This window comes from Phoca vitulina, unplaced genomic scaffold, assembly GCF_004348235.1.
Source record: "Phoca vitulina isolate PV1807 unplaced genomic scaffold, GSC_HSeal_1.0 scaffold17, whole genome shotgun sequence".
NCBI lineage: Eukaryota > Metazoa > Chordata > Mammalia > Carnivora > Phocidae > Phoca > Phoca vitulina.
Window position 1 is genome coordinate 10,963,883 of NW_022589720.1, and position 21,867 is coordinate 10,985,749.

The 21,867-nt window shown below is 39.6% G+C and overlaps 1 protein-coding gene across 1 annotated transcript in view; it reads right to left on the reverse strand.

Moving 5' to 3' along the window:
• Nucleotides 1-21,867, reverse strand: part of DNAH5 (dynein axonemal heavy chain 5) — a gene marked incomplete at its 5' end in the record, with an annotated part of 208,233 nt that overhangs the window by 144,061 nt on the left and 42,305 nt on the right. Inside the window, 11 exons of the mRNA XM_032415335.1 lie at nucleotides 676-832; nucleotides 3,885-4,048; nucleotides 5,821-5,974; nucleotides 8,906-9,105; nucleotides 11,266-11,506; nucleotides 12,261-12,499; nucleotides 12,791-12,853; nucleotides 14,062-14,280; nucleotides 15,419-15,654; nucleotides 16,224-16,425; nucleotides 20,302-20,435. Of these exons, the coding sequence (XP_032271226.1) occupies nucleotides 676-832; nucleotides 3,885-4,048; nucleotides 5,821-5,974; nucleotides 8,906-9,105; nucleotides 11,266-11,506; nucleotides 12,261-12,499; nucleotides 12,791-12,853; nucleotides 14,062-14,280; nucleotides 15,419-15,654; nucleotides 16,224-16,425; nucleotides 20,302-20,435 (2,009 nt within the window). The remainder of the gene's footprint in view (nucleotides 1-675; nucleotides 833-3,884; nucleotides 4,049-5,820; nucleotides 5,975-8,905; nucleotides 9,106-11,265; nucleotides 11,507-12,260; nucleotides 12,500-12,790; nucleotides 12,854-14,061; nucleotides 14,281-15,418; nucleotides 15,655-16,223; nucleotides 16,426-20,301; nucleotides 20,436-21,867) is intronic.

The window sequence follows — 21,867 nt, forward strand, 5'->3', positions numbered from 1 at the left end:
CAGCAAGTGCAAACTGCACGCTAGGATGAATAAATGAATGGCACCAGGGGTTTACAGGAAGCCCCAGGGGACAACGGAACACACTGTCAAACCAGAAGGGTCACTCTCTCAGGGAACTGCGGGTGAAGGGATGGATCAGGCAGGTCTCCTGGCAGCCGTGCCAATAGCGTTATCCTCACATTGAATGGCTTCTCTTGGGTTCCCCACAACTCCATGATTCTAGAAACTTCTTGGAAGTGTTAAAAAATAAAAAGGATTCAATCAAGCATGATGAGAAACAGGGACGGCGATCATGCCAAAAACTTCTGAAAGCTGATTAAAACAATCCAATCACTGTGGTAATTCTGTTTAGTGAAGGCATTATTTTCTGAACAATTGGTTTCTTTGTTTTGTCGAATTTCTCAACAGCTAGCTTGGCATGCAAAACCCTGAACGCCACACACAACGCATTCCTAATCATATTTAAACTAGTTGTTACCCAAATTTACACTTTGGAGATTAAGAAATCACACAATTCTGAAGGCAAATGGGGCCCCCAAGTTCGTCTTTAATCACTAGCTGAGAGCACGAACGGACAGGAAAGTCACCCTTTGTACACACCAGAGAGCTATCTCATAAAGACAGTGGAGGTTTAAGAGATGGCAAGCGCAGGCCAGCAATTAGAATCAGGCAAACCTTTTCATGAAACTTGACGGTTTTGATGTTGTCAAACACATTCAGCAAATGGGCCTGTATCGTGTGTGTGTCTGATGCCTGCCCCAGGATCTCCAAAAGCACAGGGTCTGAGACGAAGAAGAACCGAGGAAAGCACAGTCGTTTTTTCTCCAAGTATCTACGTGGGGAGAGGCAAAGAGAAACTGCATAAACACAGAGAGCGGACCTTTCTAGAAATAAATTAATCTGGATGGGGAAAGGCGGGAAAGATCTTGAGACAAGCTAATTTTCCCACATACTGTTCAATGTCTTGGTTTTGTTTTATTCCTCATCTTGCCAAGTAGCATTCCATATTTGGACGAGAAACAAATTTTTTTTTCCCAGGATTGAGAGGAGAATTTCTTCATTTTTCACAAGTGTGAGGTATACATTTGACTTTGTCTGGAAAATCCTGTACTTTCTTGGTAGAGGACAGGAGCAATTACACACAAGGAGTTTGGGGGGGGGGGTTAGGTTTGTTTGCAAGCACGGGGCTGTGTCAGTGAAAGGCTGCATCTCATTCTAGGAATTGTATCTTAAAGAATGCAATGAATCCATCACCGAAGCAGAAGCAAAATCCAGCTCTGAATAAACTGTGCAAAGGGGCTCTGGATCTGCTCTCTGCTCCAGGATTTACTGAAACCCAGGGAATGTTCCTGTCATTGCCCTGCTTTCAACTGTGCTTTCATTTCTCTATTTGCTTTATTTTATGGTGACTCCTTAATGTTATGGATATATTTTTTCTGTTATTTTCATATCAATACCTCTGTAACTTCATTTCCTTGCATACTTCAATATAATTATTGCAGTTTTCATTGTAATTTCTTTTTGAAATCTTACCAGAAATCCTTCTTAAACTTTCGTCTTTTAATTTCTATTCCTTCCTTGTCAGGTGTATTATTGTTTCATTCCTGTGTAAAATCATGGGGGAAATATTCTTATGGCAAAGAGGCAGATTCTTTTCATAGAAGGTATTTACTAAGGACAGTGTAGACCAGAAGCCGAGCAAGCTGGTGCCCTCGAGGCCACGCATGGGGAACGCTTGGCCGCCCATACTTAGTCAAATGCTGGACCTGTGTGTTGTTGAATGGGAGGCCCAGCATGAGGGCAAGAGTTAAATTCCTTAAGACAAAAGAGACGACATTTTTCAGAGGCTGAAAGAGGCAAAGAAAGGAAGGAGACAGAAAGGCAGACTGTGGAAGTAAGGTGCCTCTAAAGTAACTGAAATGGACGAGCTTTCTGTGTGTGATGTAATCTTCCTCCTCAATGCTCATGAAATACTCGGTAAAATACACTCTACAAACGATCATTTTGGCAATTTGGATTTATTCCCTTTGGGCATGTAAAAAAAGCACAAAGTCTGGCCTCAGAGAGCGGGCAGGAGAAGGCTCTCCAAGAATCTCTGTTTCCATCCCCCTTATTTTCCTAAAGTCTTACTTTTATGCTCAGAGTGTTTCATGTTGTTTTAGCTTTTTACTTTCCTTACTCTAAAAAGGCCAATTTTATTTTAAATATCCCAATCCGTCTTATTCGTAGAAGCTTGATCTTTACTCTTTAGTGAGAATAGGGAATTCCTTATTCTTATTGGTAAGCATAAGAAATTCTTACCAATTCCTCCCCCTTACTTGTCCCCTTTGCAGTAACCTAGTCTGATTCTGATGAGGAACCAGGTAATGTTGTCTATCCAGTGAGATAAGGCTGAAAGGAGGCATGTGGAATGTGACGACCAAAACTCTGTGATAGAGTAAACAAGACGATTTATTCCTGACCACAGGAAGTCCTTTCCTATTGATGCAGATCCTCATCAGCTGGGAAGAGTGTTCTTTTGTGTAAACATTAATACTCCAGTGTTTAGACCGGGACTACACACTTTGGCCCATAACCTCTCGGGAACAGAATCAAAAGCCATGAGGAGCTCAGTAAAAACTGTGAATAATTTCAGAGTCGACTTTTTCCTCTGAAGAGTTATAAAATAATGCTGAAATGCCAAGTGACAGAGTAGAGCATGATAAAAAAGAATGAAAAAGGAAAGAGGAGAAAAGGAGTGTGCATGAGTGTGTACCTAAAACGGCAGGCGGGAGAGGAATAAGCAAAGAAAAGTAACAAACTCAGCTGCAGGTAGACCAGAGATGTGACTCCTCAGCAAGTTTCTCAGAGGTAACTGAGTCCTGCATGATGTCCTAGGGATTCGTGCCCTCAGTCTTTCCAACATGAAGAGCCCTGAGAGCATGGAACATTTCTAGTCCTTTTCCTCTTTCCCTCTCGCCTGAGTCTGGTGGTAGACTGCATGGCCATCAAGCCAGCTCCCCATCCAAGAACGTTTAGGGGTACTGCAACACAGCTGCTCATGCTAATCATTATGGTTAAAAAGAATGGCACATCATCAACCATTTGAAAACAAAAATCCTTCTTTTGTCAAATGACCTGCAACAGTCACTTGACTTCATTCAACAATTTTATAAAGCATATCGAATCATTCATACCTGAGAGTCTATTTTTCTAAAAATTTATTTTGGAGGATTTGCTTGCAAGTGGCTTTGCTGCATACTTGAAACTAATATAATGTTATATGTCAATTATACTTCAATAAAAATAAATTATAAATGAAAGCATGTGTAGTTAACCGTTTTTACAATATTACTATTTAACATATTTCTGCTCCCATGATTTGATCTTGACTTGCCAAAGGAAAAGAAAAATATCTGTTACTCTTGGAATTCACCCAGCCTCCATATACACGTGCGCGCGCGCACGCTCGTGTGTGTGTGTATACACTGATAGATGTATGAAGCCTCGTTTCTGTATAATCTTGACTACTTGTGTACATCACACTGTTCATATTGTTCTTGGTTGCATATAATGAAATATTTTGCCTCTTCAGATGTTTTTCCAAGAAGAAAATCAGAAAAGTAGGTGTATTAATTTTAAAAAGCAAGAGCTGCTTGAGAATGTTTGCAAGATCTTGTCCCAGCGATGGCAGAAGCCCTAAGTCCTATTATTCCAACATCAGGACGAATCCAGCAAGGGCTTGCAGAGAGCATGAGGCGCCACGCTACCAGTTTTATCTGTGCAACATCAGACATGAACTAAGTTTTAGCAAAAGAAAATCGATGTGCCTAATGCTGTCTAGACCCTCTGGTCCCATTCATTTCTAGGACGCTAAGGGAGGTTTACAGGACCAGTTGACTTACCCAGTGAGGGATTTCTGGCACATTTCCAACTGGTCCAGCAAGTGTGGTAAGAGCTGTCCCATGGTCTCATCTCCAACACAACACTGAACTACATTTGGCATTTCATGAGCCCGAGTCATAATCTTCACCCAAGATTTATCAATATTGGAAAAGCGCTTGGCTTCCTACAAGAACGAGGTAACAACACACATGGACACATCTGTGACCTCAAGGACAGAGCATCTCACACACCCTTCCATTGAGGCCAGATTTCTGACCAGTCTGGATACCCCAACTATACATGCCTGAAATGTCACACGTTTTCTATTTCAATTCTTCTGCACCATCCCACCCCCTTCCTTACAGAAGGTACCCCCATTATGTTAACTAAAAGAAGACAGATACAGAAATGAAAATACAATATGAGACAGCCTGGGAGGAAAGAGCACTCCTAAGCATTTTTGACAGTTATCTCTAAATAAAGTGAATTTTCTGTTTCTCAAGTTTTCTACTCTGAGCACTGAATTGTTTGTATATCTAGAAAACAAAGCAAACATTTAAAAATAAGACACAAAATTAGGGGATGCCTGGGTGGCTCAGTCAGTTAAGCTTCCAACTCTTGGTTTCAGCTCAGGTCATGATCTCAGGGTCCTGGGATCAAGCCCCACATCGAGCCCTATGTTGAGCCCCACATTGGGCTCCCTGCTTAGCAGGGAGTCTGCTTCTCCCTCTTCCTCTTCCTCTGCCCCTAACCCTGCTCTCGCTCTCTCTCTCTCAAATAAATAAATAAAGTCTTAAAAAAAAAAAAAAAGACTCCCTCTGCCCCCCCACCTGCATACACTCCCTCTCAAATAAATAAATCTTTGAAAATAAATAAATATAAGGTACAAAATTAATTACAGTATAACCCTAATATTGTGAAATTTTTGAATATGGATTTTTTCAGAAAAAAATGGAAAATGCAGAGATTACTCTGAGAGAGTAGAAATAATTTTTGTTTTCTTCCCTAAAACTTTCTATAGTTTACCAAGAAGCATGTACTATCAAATATGAGAGCAAGACACTCCACCCAGCTCCTTCAATATTGTATGTGAAAAGTTTCCACTATTAAGTCCAATTTGAGATTCTCCTCCACCCAACAAGAAGAAACACATGCCCAAATATAAAAGCAAAAATAAATACTTAAAATTTCAATGTGTGGATACATTTCACCGGTAGGTGAAAAATACATCAGCTAAAAGATCTGTCCTCTATAATGAAATTGAAAACTCATCATGGGGAAAGGTAGGAAGCCTGAGGAAAGAGAACACCAACATAATCGTGCTTCTAAAACTCAAGCGTATCGTTAAAACATTATAATTTTGCAAACAATTTAAGGTAATTGAATAAGAATCCTTGAGATTTGATAAAAATGTTTTTATAAAAATTTTGAAATACTACACTCCATATTCCCCATGAGATGATTAAATCTGATGAGAGAAACATGCTCCACAATCTCAAGAAGAAGGCCTTTTATTGTTCTGGAGATTGTTTCCACCCCCCAGTTCTCCAGTGCAGATATAATTGGGTATATTGTACAGCATGGGTTGTTCTAAACTGTCAGAAGTAGCAGAACAAATTATCCTACCATTGTCAAGATAACGACTCCATAATTCTACACTATTCCAAATTCTACCTTCAAATTACCTGAAGAAGCATATCAATTATGCAGGCATTCGTCCTTTGTTTTCTTAACCCTCTGCTTCCTACAAAATGGCACAGTTCTCTAGCATTCACATCCTTTCTTCTCCACAATTGCTCTCTCTTTGAAAGACAGTTCAATGGCAACAACAAAAAGATTGGGGAGGGTGTGGCTCAACAGAAGTTGAGATATTATTGCATTTTTAAAGGAATTATTAGTTAGCAGATAGTTCTCTAAGTTAAAACCCTGATGAAATCCTAAGGAAAATTCTCAAACCTTGGGCAGCTGCTTAGCAATATCTCCTCCCACAAAGACAGCTTCTAGGTAAATCCACAAGTTCTGCACCATCATCCAGTTCTCAATGACGTCTGTTGAGTTAGAAAGGTACTGCACCCACTTTTGAATCTGGGCCTTGAATGGCATATTGTACCTAAAATGAAAAATACGTTCAGCATTTGGGGGTTTTTTTGTGTGTCTTCTTTTTATTGTTGTTGTTTTCAAACTAAAAGATTTTTTTATCCTAATTTTTACCTATTTCTTTAGGACTTTGATTATGTTGCTGGCTTTTTTTTTTTTTTTTTAAGTTTTATTTATTTAAGTAATCTCTACACCCAATGTGGGGCTTGAACTCACGACCCTGAGACCAAGCGTCACATGCTTTTCTGATGGAGCCAGCCAGGCGCCCCCCGTTGCTGGCTTTTAAAATGATGCTATCAAGTGACTAATTCATCGTTGTTTGTTGGACATTGTTCAACTTACTCTTTTTTGATCCAGAGCATAGAGAGGTGGGAAAAGACGTGTCATCTGAGGAGCAGATCAGGTGTTAGACTTGACTGCACCCAACTTCTAAAGTAATAAAATTCAAGTCATTGTTGCTACAGCCAAGAGCATGATATTCTTTCTGCTGACCTTCTGTGCCCATTCCAGGGACTCTCTCTGGTTTTTCATATAAAATGGAGCAATTACAGGGACATTGGTGGAGACCATACAACTAATTCTATTTTCAAATATGACGACCCCTGCTCTCTCTCTAGCCTCCCCTTTCCTGGGTCTCTTTCCAACTTCCCACTCACTCATGTCGACCTGCTGGTGTTTGTGTGGTGTGCGTGTGTGTGTGTGTGTGTGTGTGTGTTAGGGCTTACACGTCTGTACACGGACACTCTGAAAGCCACTTTTCAGTCTCTCACACAGTTAACCCAGCTTCCCTTTTTCTTTCTTGAGACAGAAACCGATAGTGATCTTGCAATGTCTTTTCTCCTTCTCTTTGGATGGAGAACCCCATTTCTCCCCGGACACAGAGCTGCCCAGTTACAATACTGAATTTCCCAGCCTCCTCTGCAGCAAAGTGCAGTACCAGGACTGTTCCATCTCAGTAGGTCTCAACCTTGGCCGCATTCTGGGGTCATCCAGCAGATCTTAAAAACTATTCATGCCTGCCGGGGTCCCACCTCCAAGAGACTCTGATCCAACCAGGCTGTAAGTTCCCTAGGTGTGTCCAGCATATAGCCAAGTCTGAGAACCACTTTCCTGGATGAGAAGTAGCAGCACTGGATGGAAGGGGAATTATGGAAGAGAAGGACCACACTTGGAAAAGACAGAAAAGTGAGCCAGACAAAAGCGTGGGTCCCTGATGATGAGGTGGAGCTTTTCATCAACCTTGGAGCTCCTTTTATGTAAGAGACACACAAACCTCAGTCTGATGTAAGCAATGTCGTATGTGGTGCTTCCATTATCTGCAGACAAAATCCTAAATGATTACACTGACTATCACTGTTCTCCCTCTTTTTCTCCTCCCTTATTGACCCCCCTATTCCAACAGACTATGGACTTGAAGTCTTCTCAAATATTAGTCATATTCGTGAATAAAATTTTCATTCCCATAGTCTTAATTGTTAAACAGACTGTTTTAATATTCCACATATTTCTGGGGTTTTTTTTAATTTATTCTTTTCACTAGAATGCAGTTCCATAGCAATGGAAGTTTTTGTTTTATTCAGCCTTCTATCCATAGCACCTAGAAGAACACAGGGCACATAGTAGGTATTCAATAAATTTGCATCTAATATGTGTTCCTCGCACAACTCTTGTCTGTGGATTCAATGTCATTGGTAAGGATAGTTGACCAATCCCTAACATAGATAATTTTTTAAAGATTTTATTTATTTGTTTGACAGAGAGAGAGAGAGCACAAGCAGGGGGGAGTGGCAGGCAGAGGGAGAGGGAGAAGCAGACTCCTTGCTAAGCAGGGAGCCCAATGTGGAGCTCCATCCCAGGACCTTGGGATCATGACCTGAGCGGAAGGCAGATGCTTAGCCCACTGAGCCACCCAGGTGCCCCACATAGATAATTTTTACTTAATTTATATGTGTACATTTTCTACCTCCCTAGGGTGTGTTATTTTCCACCTATCCTTCATTCTACTTGGGTATGAATCACAACCAAATTCATTAAAACTGTCAAATCCTAAGCAGATCAGAGTCAAGTTTACCAATGGTCTAAATCTCTAAGATCTAATTTTATATTCCATATTACTCACTTCAAACACTCAAGTATACGAAGTAAATGTGAAGAAGAGAAATTTTTATCCAAAGAGTATTAAGGGGTTATTAATCCTCATATTAAAATTATTGATACACATACACACAGAATAGAGTGACATTTGAAAGACAAACGCAATAAACTCATATCTCGATGATACCCACATACTACACTATTACCATATATTTGAGAAGATGCTGGAGAACAAAAACCTATTTCAGAAAGAGCAAAGAGAAGCAACGAACCTAGGAAATGTTAAGTTCATGAGTCTAAGGCTCGTGTGTCCAAAGCATGACGGCTTTGCTGGTAAGGGTCGAATAGAAGTGTTAGACTAGTACTGGTCTGTGCTGCTTTACTTCTCTTTATGAATTAAATTCATTCTCCATCTTAATCTGTCATCTCATTAAAGTATGTACCTAACTTAAAGTTTCTAGTCCACAGATGTTGGCACAACGACTTCCCAAGTAGAACGATTATTCTGAAACCAGCCTCATTTCCCCTGGACTCTGGAGTCTGTTGGGCTGTCAGCTGTGTGGCAAGGCTTGTCAAGTGCAAAGTTGAAATGTTCCGCAAGATCCACGTGGCTAATTACATGTTGCGTTATTTTGTCCAGTTAACGGTCTCAGACACATCCCACAAATAGGGGATAATGAAATAAAAACAGGATTATACATGCTGTGCCAAAGGCCAAAATTACAACAAGGATTTTTAACATTAAATAAATTGTATGGGGGCTACTGCTGCATTTTAAAAATGAATTTCCCTTAAAATGTTTGTTACGATGGTTCCCGAATCTCAGGGGAAAGACGGACGGACTTCCTACCTGTTGCTCAGTAGGGAGCCCAGCAACATCAAGCTGTCCTCCATGCTGGCGATGATTTCTGAGGTGCTGTCTCCCCGCAAGAGGAGCTCTCCACGGGCTTTAAAGGTGCCAAAGGTGAATGCTTTGCTGTCCCACTCGTTCATCACCTGCTTCAGCTTCTGCTCAATGTCCCTCTCTTTCACTGCACTGACACAGATGTCCTATTAAAATTGCAAGCTCTCGTTTTATCACATGAAAGTCACACATCCTTCTTGAACAGTCTAGATCCAGCAAAGGTCCTAGCCTCACTATTTGCTTCATACGTACCTATACTTTTTTTCCATCTGTAAAATGAATATAAGAAATGGTGCATGTGTATATAGATATACAATTAGTGAAAGAGATGAAGATAGAGCTATTACTAAACAACAGAACCTTAATTTGTAAAACTTCCCATCAAAGTCTTCCAGAAAGAAAGATGACAGAAAAGATATGCAACAATGGAATGCTATTCAGCCATGAGCAAGAAGGACATCCTGCCATTGGCAACAACGTGGATGGACCTTGAAGGCATTAGGCTAAGTGAGATAAGTCAGAGACAAATACTATATGATATCCCTTATATGTGGAATCTGAAAAACCAAACTCAAAAAACAGAGTGGAATGGTAGTTACCAGAGACTGGGGGAGGGGGAAAAGGAGAGATGTTTAAGGGTACATACTTGCAACCAGTAGATGAATAAGGCCTGAAGATCCAATACACAGGACAGGGATTATAGATAACAAAACTACATTGTAGATATTAAACTTCCTAATAGACTAGAGCTTAATTGCTGCCACCAATAGAAGAAATGATAATTGTGTGGTGCCACAGCGGTGCTAGCTAACACCACAATGACCACCATACAGCATATAAGGGTATCAAGTCAATACATTACACCATGTTACATGTCAATTACATCTCCATTTGGATAAAAGACAGATAATGTAATAACCTTTTCAATTTTGAAACTCTAATCAAAGACTCAAAATTTAATGTGTCTCTGATTTAACTCTAGAGCCAAATCAATGCAGTACGAGAGAAGGAAATTTAACAGAAACCTGACTTTCCCAGTCTCCTCTGCAGCCACATTTATTCCTAGACCATTAGTCAAGCCCCATCCTTGCCCTTTTCTCTTTTCACGCTGCACTCCCTCTCTGGATGAGCTCATCTATGCCTGTAACCTTTTGCATCTCCAGGTAAGACCCACATCCATTTGCCTACTAGGCCTTTGTGCTTGGATCTACCAAGGGAATCCCAAACACATTCTGTAAAATATCAAATACATGCCCCAAATCAAGTTCTTTGCACCTTGTCATTCAACTGATTCCCTTCCAATAATTCCCTATCTCAATGATAAGCACATTCATCCACTGAGATCTCTCAGCAGGAAATCTAGGGTTCCTCCTTAGCCCCTCCCCTTGTTTCTCCTAGCATGGTCCCTCCCTCACCAAATTCTACACAGCTTTGCCTTCTAAAGATCTCCTCAATCTTTTCTCCCCTCTCCAGCTTCGCTACCTGCCCCCTTGTCCAATATACCATTATCTCTTGTCTGAGATATTCTTATAACCCCCTAGTTGACTTTCCCATCATTTCCCATTATCTCTTGTCTGAGATATTCTTATAACCCTCTAGTTGACTTTCTCATCATTCCCACTGGCCCTCCCCCAATCCTTTCTCCACGCAGTTACCACAGTGATCTTTACAAAATGCAACTCCAACCATGTCATCTCTGCTCAAAATATGTCTCCCAGATGGCTCCCCATTGGCCCAAAGACCAAAATCAATAACACACCGTCGTCATGCCGGCATTCCTCTGGTTTCCCAAACACACCTCAGACCCTTCACACGTGCTGCCTCACCTGCCTGACACTGTCTTCTTTGAAATTTCCAAGCCCCTCCCTGCCTCGCCACACAAGCATATGGACACGCACCCCCAGCAGTCATGGACATGCACCGCAGCATTCGCTACCTTTATCACACCCCACCCCCAAACAGGATAAGCCTATTACTATAGGCTGTCATAGAGCAGATACTTTTACTTCAATGGTATTTACCACATATTGTAACCATACCATTATTTGGATAATTATTTCAGTATACAAATTATTTAATGATCTATAAATGCAGGAAGGCATCTTTACGTCCCCAGCACTTAACACAAAACCTGTCACATAAACATTTGTTGAAGGAAGAAGAGCTGAATACCCAGAAAAGAGTTTTAATTCTCTTAGTATGGTTTACTAATCCAACATTCCATAATGTAGGATACTATCAAAATAAATCCCATGGGACCTTCCAATCCCCCACCACCACCATATCATGCTTTCTATCAACTGTACCTCTATTTCCTCTTTGTATTTCAGAAGAGGTGCCTCCATGATATTTCTTAACTTAAAGGTTTCATTCCCCACATCCAGACTATGCCCGGTGAGAGCAGCTATCCTTTTCCAGTGCCTCTCCATCATGGCCTTACCGGCCATGTGCTCTAGGAGGGGGCAGCATTCACTGAAATCATCAATGGTCTTCTTCAGATCCAAGAAAGCCTGCCAGTCCTTCAAGGCCCGGGGCAGCTTCCGACACCTGAAAAGTGAAGCCACCATGAGTGGTTACTCAAAGATAAGCCTGGATGTATCCAATCCAAGACAGCCTGCTAGCATTTCTATCAAAAACAGTCATTTTGAATACCTATAGCATTTTCAAATCTCATGACTGAGAGGGTATCTGTTAATATAACATACTTCTACATTATAGAAAAGTGCTCCTCCCAATCAGGAAAGATTTTTTTTTTCAACTCCCTCATAAAAATTAACTATAAAAAAAGGCATTATTTTAAAGGATAGAGGTGCCTCCCAATTCAACTCAATTCTACAAATACCTTAATAGTCTTAATACCTTAAGAGCCTTCTAAGTACAAAGCACAACAGAGTTTATCAGGCTGTCAACCAAAAAAATGTAACAAATGACCCTCTATTTTCTTTGGGTTCAACACTTAAAAGGATGTAGAAAAATCAGAGGGCTCTTGCTTTTATTACAGGAAGTCATCTCACATAAACCTCAAATGTTGGTAAGTATAATATAGAGATCAGCTCCCCCCAAGATGCAGGAAAGCCCCTGACTAGATTCATCCAGGTTTAAAGGATGTGCTTGTCTCACCACGCCCACACAGGAGTAATTAATAAATAGGGTCTGACAAGGGCAATGTCAACAGACAACAGCAACGCAGCACGATGCGCTTGCGAAACATCTGGGGGTGAGAAGAGAACTTGACAGCCTATCAAAAAAGAGAGCATTTGAGATTCAATAGCTCTGGGCATGCTAACATTTAATTTCTCACCTGTTCTGGAACTCTGAAAGTTCACTGTTGATTTTTTCAATATTCACTTCTGACCAAAGGATATCATGATAGCTATTTACAGTTTCTATGACGCTGTTGTACAGAGTGTATATTTTCTGTAGAAGACTTAGTTGCTTCTTTATTTCAAGAAGCTGAGGATACTGAGTAACTGGCAGCCCAAAAAGCTCCTCTCCTCCAGTGTAGGTGATGTATTTCCGATAGATATTATCAAATTGATTCTAAAGAAAACACAAGTGAAAACTCAACAAGATGATTTACACATGAATAAACATGTAAATTTCAAAAAATTGGCAAATAAGCAAACATGTATGATCTCTGAGCACAGGCAAGTAAGAATAGTAAATAACTGTAACTAATTACATAGAAACTAACTCCAATTATAATCATCCCATTTACGTTTTTTAAAATATTCCACAATAGGCCTTTCTATATTAAGGGAAAAAATGTATGTGTCTAAAACACATTAAGGTTTTGGTTGTTTAGATGGTCACAGAAACTAAAAAGATTACCTGAAACATGATAAGCCTATCACTGGCTTCCTGGGGTTTCAAGCCACTGGCCATTGGACCATTCTGAAACAAAAAGTTAAACATAAAATAAAATGAAATGTTGCCTATGGATTTTATGAGCTCAAAGTATTTGCACATCAAAGTTAGCTTGCATGCATGTCACATCAATGACAGGAAACTTCACTTTTTAATTGTAGAAAAGGACTCAAGAAATTGTCTCATTTGGAAATATTTTCAAGTCTAAAACTACCACAACTTCTAAATTTTAAGAAATTTTGAAAATTAAAAACAAGTACTATTCATTTCTTAGGTGACACAGGCAAAGAAGGGTCAATAAGCACTCTATAGGAAGCCCATATAATGTCTGGTTTTGAACTAAAACACTAATGCCACAAAACTCAGATTTTACCATTCTCATATCTATTTGCAAAGTGACTACATTATAACACCTTCAATATGTGGATTTCTGTGCTTCTTCATCCATGAAGTTAGTGCATGGATCCAATCTCATAACTTTATTAACTTTGTGGTTTGGTGTGTTTTTCCTATATAATAGGCACAGACTGTACCCTTTACTCTACATATTTCCTTTCTGTAGTATATTATAATTGGCTAGAAGTTGGTCTTATTATACAACATATTCCCATAGAAGAGTTGGCACTAAAACTCATAAATAAATGACTAAAACATGAACTCCATCTGTCTTGTCCAGTTTGTGGGTTCAGCACCAAGGACAGTGCCTGGCACATGCTGGGCACTCTGTGGTGTTTGTGGAGGCAAGGAAAGCTGTAGAAGGAGGACTGTTTTTTTTTTGTTTTTTTTTTTTTTAAGATTTTATTTATTTATTTGAGAGAGAGAGAATGAGAGAGACAGCACATGAGAGGGGGGAGGGTCAGAGGGAGAAGCAGATTCCCTGCCGAGCAGGGAGCCCGATGCGGGACTCGATCCAGGGACTCCAGGATCATGACCTGAGCCGAAGGCAGTCGCTCAACCAACTGAGCCACCCAGGCGCCCTAAGGAGGACTGTTTTAACCATATGTGAATAGTATTTGTCTACACAAGTTTAGAAAGCTATCAAACAGCCTCAAGAACAGACCAATGATATAACATGAACAGCACTTTTTAAATTCCTCATTTCTTAGATTGCTGTCATGAAAATAAAATTCCCACTCCTAGGGAATTTCATTAAACTTGACACATAATCTTTAAACACTTTGCATGCTCTGTTCACTCTTCCCCAAAAATACAAACAGAAAAAGCTGGAGTTGTACCAAATCATAGTCCAAGTAGAACTGGTGACAGTCCTGAAGGAAGACCTCCACGGTGCTAATAAGTTCCTTCCTAAAACCAGGCTGCAGTGAGACTAATTCATTCTGAACTTCGCTGGCACGTGCCAGGAGCTTCTCCCAAGAATAATGCAGAGTATCGACTTTGTCCATCTCTTCCTTTGCTATCAGAAGCCCATATTTGTTAAGCAGGGCATAGGATTCCTACACAAAAGAAGGAAAATTTAATTTCTGCCTCTCAGATGCATAAATCTACACTCATTTAAAGCGTTAAAATGGAAAAGACCAAAATGTTAGGGAAACTGCCCAGAGAGTTCTACTATTCTTCTTGCAAACTCTAAAAACCTAAATGAGCAACTGAGCCCCTAAGCTTCAGTTTCCTCATCTGTAAAATGGGAGAATTCTCTGACTGCTTCATAGGATTTTTGCAAATATCAAAAAACAGCATTTTAAATGAATTTCAAACACTATAAAAACTATAAATCATTATACAAATAAAAGGTAGTTTTATGTAGGCCCCTAAATTGTATTTCAAGACTTCAAAATTATATCAAATAAATGAAAAATATAAAATAATCTAACTGCTACTATTAGGATAATAAATCAGGGTTTTAACTCTACCCCATTTCGTTGTGTTGGTAAGAGGTTCCAATAGTAAGACACAAGAGGGAACTTGCACATCAAAACCTGAGCCGAGTCATTGCCCTCAAGATGCAAAATCCTAGACTACTCTCTTAGCTAAAAGACTAAAATTGCTTTTCATGAGAAAGGATTTTCCCTAAATATCCCTACCCCCTCTCCAACCATTAGTTCTCCCCATACAGGTGGAATGAATACCTAATCATTAATTTGGGGAAGAGACTGTTGATTTGGGCAAACCTAGCCCAGTGCCTTTCTCCCTCTTTCTTCTTCCTCCTTGAATGCATCCCTCTGGTCTGCACCCCAGTACCAATAAAGTAAAGCAGGGTAACAGAGGGGCCTGCAGCTTTCCAATGCTGCCTCTGGTGTGGGAGTTGGTTCAACAATTCTGGGATATAGTGTTCACAAGCCCATAGTGTCTGTGTATGGATTTGGACAGTAATGGGAATACAGGAGTTGTACACTAAGCCACGTCTTTCAAATAAGTTCTATCATGAATAAAGGTTGTATTTTGATCTTGACGACAGTTAGGTGTTTGTTTGATCTTGACTACCTGACTACAGTTTTGTCTGAATTCGCAGACAGGGGCAAACAGGGGTGTCAGTTACTGGGCGTCCTCTTCAAACCCCCAGCGATGCTGCTGGTTCTAATATCACTCAACATGTGGAGATATTTCCAAAATGAGCAAATGGTTATCAGTTACCTCAATAGGTCCTACTTGAAAGTCAATGGAGATTTGCTGCTCCCTGATTTCTTTCAGTGCTGCCATAGCAATCCGAATATCATCTAGGTCTTTAATCTGACGATTCAGTTTCTTATTGAATTCTTCAACAAGTGTAAAGATGTTTTCCATCTCACTCCTGTATTTTTTGTTACAGTGACGGCCAATGACAACCATCCAGGCCTTTGTCTCAGTAGTCAGAATGAACTTCAAGTCAGCTGTCAAACCCAAATGTCCACAGATCAGTTTGAAAAATTTGAACCAGTATGAAAAGACAGAGTGCTCTTGTTCACCAATAATAAATATTTTGCAATTTATAGCCCTGTAGTACATAAGAAAATCAAACTGAAAAAAAAATTAGATTTTCCTACTCATTATACATTCATTCATATTTATAAAGCTTGTCTTACAACAATTCAGAACATATTTCGAAATGCTAAAAAAAAGTACATTATCAAAACTACTGGAAATAAGCCTCAAATGTTTATAATTACTTATTAAAGGAAGGGTAAATTTTAATTCCAGATACAACATGCTCATCTTCTTTCTCTGAATTAGCATTTATTTTCAAGGTTTAGCAGCAAAGTGTTCAAAATAGTCCAGAATATATAATTATGCAGAAGGGAATTAAAAACAAATCTACAAATTGGTCTTAAAACTTGAACCCCTAAAAGGACAGTCAATCTTAAAGATAGCTAGAACTCTCTGGAATGCTAATCTAGGTAAAGAGACAGAACAATACTGTTGAATTTTTATGACTGCCTGAAAATGAGGAAAATGAACCAACCTGTGTACACAGCAACAGCACCCACGTGGATGCACTCCGGCTCGGCATTAATTTCCTGCTCTAGCTTTTGAAAATAGAGAATCTGAGATTCAAATTCAGAGAGCAAGGGGTTTTCCGTAATAAACATCATAACCATTTCTTCTTTCTCTTTTTGCCAAATATGATTGTAGCGTTTGAAGCCATCCATAGATGTAATAACTTCCTAGAATACAAATAACACATTTGCGTTGAGAGGAAAGATGTGGAAATGGCATCATGGTATAAGTGAATATTGCTCAACTGCTGCTGGTTCCCACAGATTTATTAAAACGCTTAAGTAGTGAGGTGTGTAAATAGTTAGAAATGCCACAGAACTGGAATTAGATACATTATGGACACGGTAAGTCAAGAGTAGTAATGACAAAACTGTTAGCCTTCCCAGCCAAAAGGAGAGGGGAACAGTTTCTAGAAATTAGAAAAAGAGAGTCCATGAAGACTCTTTTGGACAAGAGCCTCTTGATTGGAGCCGGCCTTTCGTTCAGAAACCACAGTTCAAAATCACACCACACCAAGGGTGCTATGGGAAAAATCACTCTGAGGTCACTTTTGTCCCCTCCCTCTCCCTCCACGCCACTCCCCATCATCAGACCTCCCCCATGACTCTCTCATTGGTCAAATCTATTGGAAGCCTCAATGGCAATCTATTAATTTTTTCCCTAAGATCAGAGGGTGGAGATAAGATCTGGAGGGGCAAACAGAATATATCCAGCACCAAACTCCATTGGAAGATCGCATGGAATCACATAAAATGTATAAACCCACTGGATTAGGATTGACATCTGTAGAATGTTAAATCTTCCCATCCAGGAACACAGTATGCATTTCCAAATCTTCTCATTTTTTTTCATTACTTGTTAACTTTTAGGGGAAGATTTATAGAGACCTCACACACTCTTTATCATGTATGTTCCTGGGTATTTTTCAATGAAATGGTTATTGTAAACAGGATCTTTCTCCACTATTTTTATAACTGGCTATGGATGGCATATAAGTTTTAAAAATTGATTTTTTTAATAAAGAGTCCGTTTGCTATAAAGGGTGCCTCTGTGAGTGATACCGGCTCACTCACATTTGGTAACTAGAGAAGGATGCCAACATAATGAGGAGGTCACATCAAATGCTGTTTCTCCCAGCACTTTGTTCTGTACCAGCTAAAGCAGCAGGCCACGGAGGGGCACAATCCTGTGTACCACAACCCTTCCACAACTTTTTCCTTTGGGGCCAATTTGGTCACCACTTCGTTTTGACAATGTTCTTTGCACAGTCCAACTCGATCTTTCTATATTTTATCCTTGTTTCCATAGCTCGGCAGGTTCACCTGTTTCTCACACCCACCTTTCCACCAAGTTTCTCTCACCTTAAAGTTCTTTACTTACTCTACCCTCATTAAATGGGTGGATAGTTTACTATGATTGTCGTAGTTTTTGTAACCACACTGGTTAACAAAATGTCCTAGGTTTCGGCTCCCTGCCTCAAGCCTGTTTTTCTCATAATCCATGTTATATTAAACATGCAACCTTACAAAAGAGGATTTTCAGGAATATGTTTATTTCATTAGAGCAGAAATGCCTATAATTATCTTTCAACTAACAACTAACTTAACTCTCTTTGGGCTATATTTTTTTTTCAGATTAGCCTCATGGATTTACATGACATAATCATTATCATCTACAAATAATTAAAGATTTAGCTCCTCATTTCTCATGTTCATACCTGTTGGGAATCAAATTTTCCTATTGGCTTATAATTTCAGAGTTACATCTACATGAGAAAAAAATTTTTAAACTGAGATGGAATGAAAAATGCCATTATTTGGGGAAAAAAATATGACATTACCAACAGCATTCTAAATGGCCCAATCATTTCAGTAAATTTCACCAACCTGTTCAAAAACCAAGCAGCTTTACTCTACCACTCCCCACACGCAGCTAAAATGTCCCTCACAACTTCAGGTTTAATAGCTATTGAGACTTCCCACTCATGAAAATGCACAAAGCTAAGCCTGCCACTACTTATCCCCACCAAACCGATTCCCTGGCATGGGCTGAGATGCTGACGTGCATACCCAGGATGAATTGCAACAGCATGAAGACATTCACAAGCATATGATGTCTTGGCGAATGAATTACAAATTATCAAAGATGCCTGAATATGGGTAGAAATTCCAGAATCCTGAGCTCTTCCAACATCCTAGACTTTATAATATTAAGAATATACCCTAACTAAGTTTTAGACTCTCATTTACCTTTTCTGACAGTGTCACTCTTTATTAGATTGGAAGTTTCTAAAATGGAGGTAACCCACTGTATGTTAACTATACTGGAATTAAAAACTTAATTTCAAAAGTTCTAAAAAAATAAAGTGGAGGTAACCTAGAGCTTTAAGGAAGAATTGCCTGAATTGCATGGGTACAGCTGTTCTGCTTAAGTTATTTTTCCTGCCACGGTTATTTCGATGGTTCGGTCCAGCTCATCTTTTCAAGACAGGCAGTGTTGTAAGCTGATGGCTAGCCTATGGATCTGCTCAATGTAGGTCAGATTTCCATTCTGATCCAATCAGCTGTGGCAAGAAGAAAAGGGCCGGGATCATAGGATTTTCCCTGACTGAGGCAGAATCACCCAGAAGGGTCCTTGGCTGCGGAGCACTGGCCATGTCTAGTATGATGACTAAGTGTGTATTTATTCTTCCAGAAACAATTTGTCCATCTCGTCAATCTGGAAAAAGTCCTTCGAGTTATTCTAAGTGCCTGAGATTTGCACACTTCCTTCATATAATATAAAAGCAAACGCAACAGAAATAACACAAAGATAAGCATTTTGTTGCCAACAGTATGCTAATTTCGACTACTATGACTTACCCTTCGATTTTCATAATCATGGCTGCTTATATTCAGAGAAAGTAATGAGCTTCATTATTGATTTATTTTATTATATTTTCCATGATTACTACAACACTTGAAAATATATCTGAATGTTTATTATCATCATAGACTATTTACCTTTATCATTTCTATGGAGCTTGATAAACTAAGCACTAGATAAATATTTGTTAAATTGAATTATGCGAACACTGTCCCTAGGGCAAAATTAAATATAGGACCTTCAATATATTAAGAAGGGAAAATTGAAAATGCATAAATGCAAAAGCTTCCAGTTCCCTCAGGAACACATTAAAATTAAACTTAATAATATTTCTTCACATGGTTATGGCAATGGCAGCTTTTCAAAATGTTTTCAAACAAATGAAGCTCATTCTATCAGAACTGACTAACAGAAAAGATGTATTTGCTGAGTGACAACCATTCCCTCAACACTCAGAGACATTTTTAAAGAGTCAACAGGTCTTAGGGGCAATGTAAATATAGATTGTTTTTAAGTAGAAATTGTCTTCAGGGTTTTGAATCTTTCTGACAAGAACTGATTCCCCCGAACAAAAAAAAAAAAAAGGGAAGCTGAGAGAAGAGCAGGTTGGAAGAAAAGTTAAACTGAATTTATACCCCTGTCGAGTATAAGTTTGTACCGATAACACTACAATTTCCTGTTCTCCTTATTATCTTATTTCCACGTGGCAAAACACATACATTTCCAGCTGATAGTTTATGAGGTTTACCTGACTACACAAATATGAAAAACTGACTATAAATCTTATTATGTTTCAAATGATACTAGTCAGTACTGGTATCACTGATTCTCTGAAAGTGAACTGCAACACCAGTTTGCTTTGAAACATATCAAATTTTTTAATGATTAGGTCTATTAGTACTAACTAAGTAAATACATATGTTTACAGCATTAGACAGAACACAATATGAAACACAGGAATAATCGTTCTTTTTCACCTTGCAATCTAGGAAGAAAAATCTTTAGTTAAACAAACATTTGCTGAGCACGTGTCAGGTTGCATAACTCCCCCCCGCCCCATCCCGAAAGGCACAGTGGTTAAAGCCCAGGCTACATGTAGGACAAGCTTGAGACCTTCAACCTCACACAGGTACACATGGTAAAGCACAGGGCTCTGACCCCAAGTCCTCTTGGCATACCTTTTTGGTGGAGTGGATGATTGTGCTAAGCACAGAGACTAATTTCACAATCTCTTTGTTGTCGGACACATTCTTATAATAGTTCCTGGTTTGTACAGGAATGGGTAAGTTTACAGATGCTATCTCAAAGGTATCTAAAAGCAAAAAAAAAAAAAGAGAGCGAGAGAGAGAAAAGTTTATATCAAAAGCATAGGGAACATGCTTTAAAACGATGAGGGGATTTCTGAAAGGAAGACATTTCTGTAAAGGAAGGACCTCTGACAGACGGCTTCTTTGCAAAAGCAACTGAAAATGGGGAACATTTGTCAATTTTTTCAGGACTCTGGACATTAACCAAAGCAGGCAACAAGCCAAGTGGTGCTCCTTTAGTCAAGAAAAAAATGCTAAAATCGTGTTAACAGTAGTGAGTTCTGAGATGTTTTAACTTCCATAGCCTGCTGCCCCCTCACTGGGGATGTGGTAGCCTTGAGAAACACAGCCGCAGCCTAGCAGTCACCAGAGGGCCCAAACTGCACTGGAAGCTCTGCAAGAAGCCCCAGAGAATTGTCACTCTTTGACCCATCAAGAGGTTGTCTGGAAAAGCCCCATTCAGAGTTTATTGTTACTTGATCTGATTCAGAACTCACTAAGGAAAAAAAAAAAAGTCCCTATCACTAAGGCACTTGTTAAAAAAACAATCAGCAACAATTAACTTCACGGATCACTGAGACAATGATATTAGTTGAGGCAAAGAAGAGGTTGACCAAAAAAATTAAAGATCTGGGGAATGAGAGATCCACAGAGGGCTTTGTAAAGCCCTGACCTATCCCCTGGGGCTCTAGAAACTCAAGCATCTGCACAGAGCTATCCACATGCCCAGGAAAGACCTAAAATGCCCCAATCTTTTAGTTGGGCCTTGCAAAATCAAGTAAATAAAAGCTAAGGCGGTACTGAAAATTTCTGAGTTTTCAGGGTGCTCCAGCATCCATACCATTCCTAGGCAAAAGGTGTAAGACTTAGCGGTTGAAAGGATTAAGGAAATCTCTGTGCAATCATTAGCTGACCTTCAAACTAACCAACCAGAGACTACAGTAGTACACACCACAGGAAAGACTAATTTTACAGAATGAGTCCAGGAAGGTCAGTATAGTCAATAATGAAATAAACAGTAACAACAACAGACTCTTGGCAGGGGCGGGGGGGGGGGGCGCTCGGGGGTGAAGACAAGCAGATTTTCAGAGCTGCCACATTAAAATATCAAGTTTTGGGGGCACCTAGGTGGCTTGGTAGGTTAAGCATCTGACTTCCGCTCAGGTCGTGATCTCAGGGTCCTGGGATCGAGCCCCATTGGACTCCACGCTCAGCAGGGAGTCTGCTTCTCCCTCTCCCTCTGCCTCTCTCCCTGCTCGTGCGCACACTCTCTCTCTCTCTCATAAATAAAATCTTTATAAATAAATAAAGATCAAGTTTTCAATAAAAATAAAAATGGTAAGCCATGCAAAGATACAGAAAAGCCATGTCCACACATAGCAACAATAGCAGTCCATAGAAACTATACATGAGAAAACCCAACTACTGGAATTACTA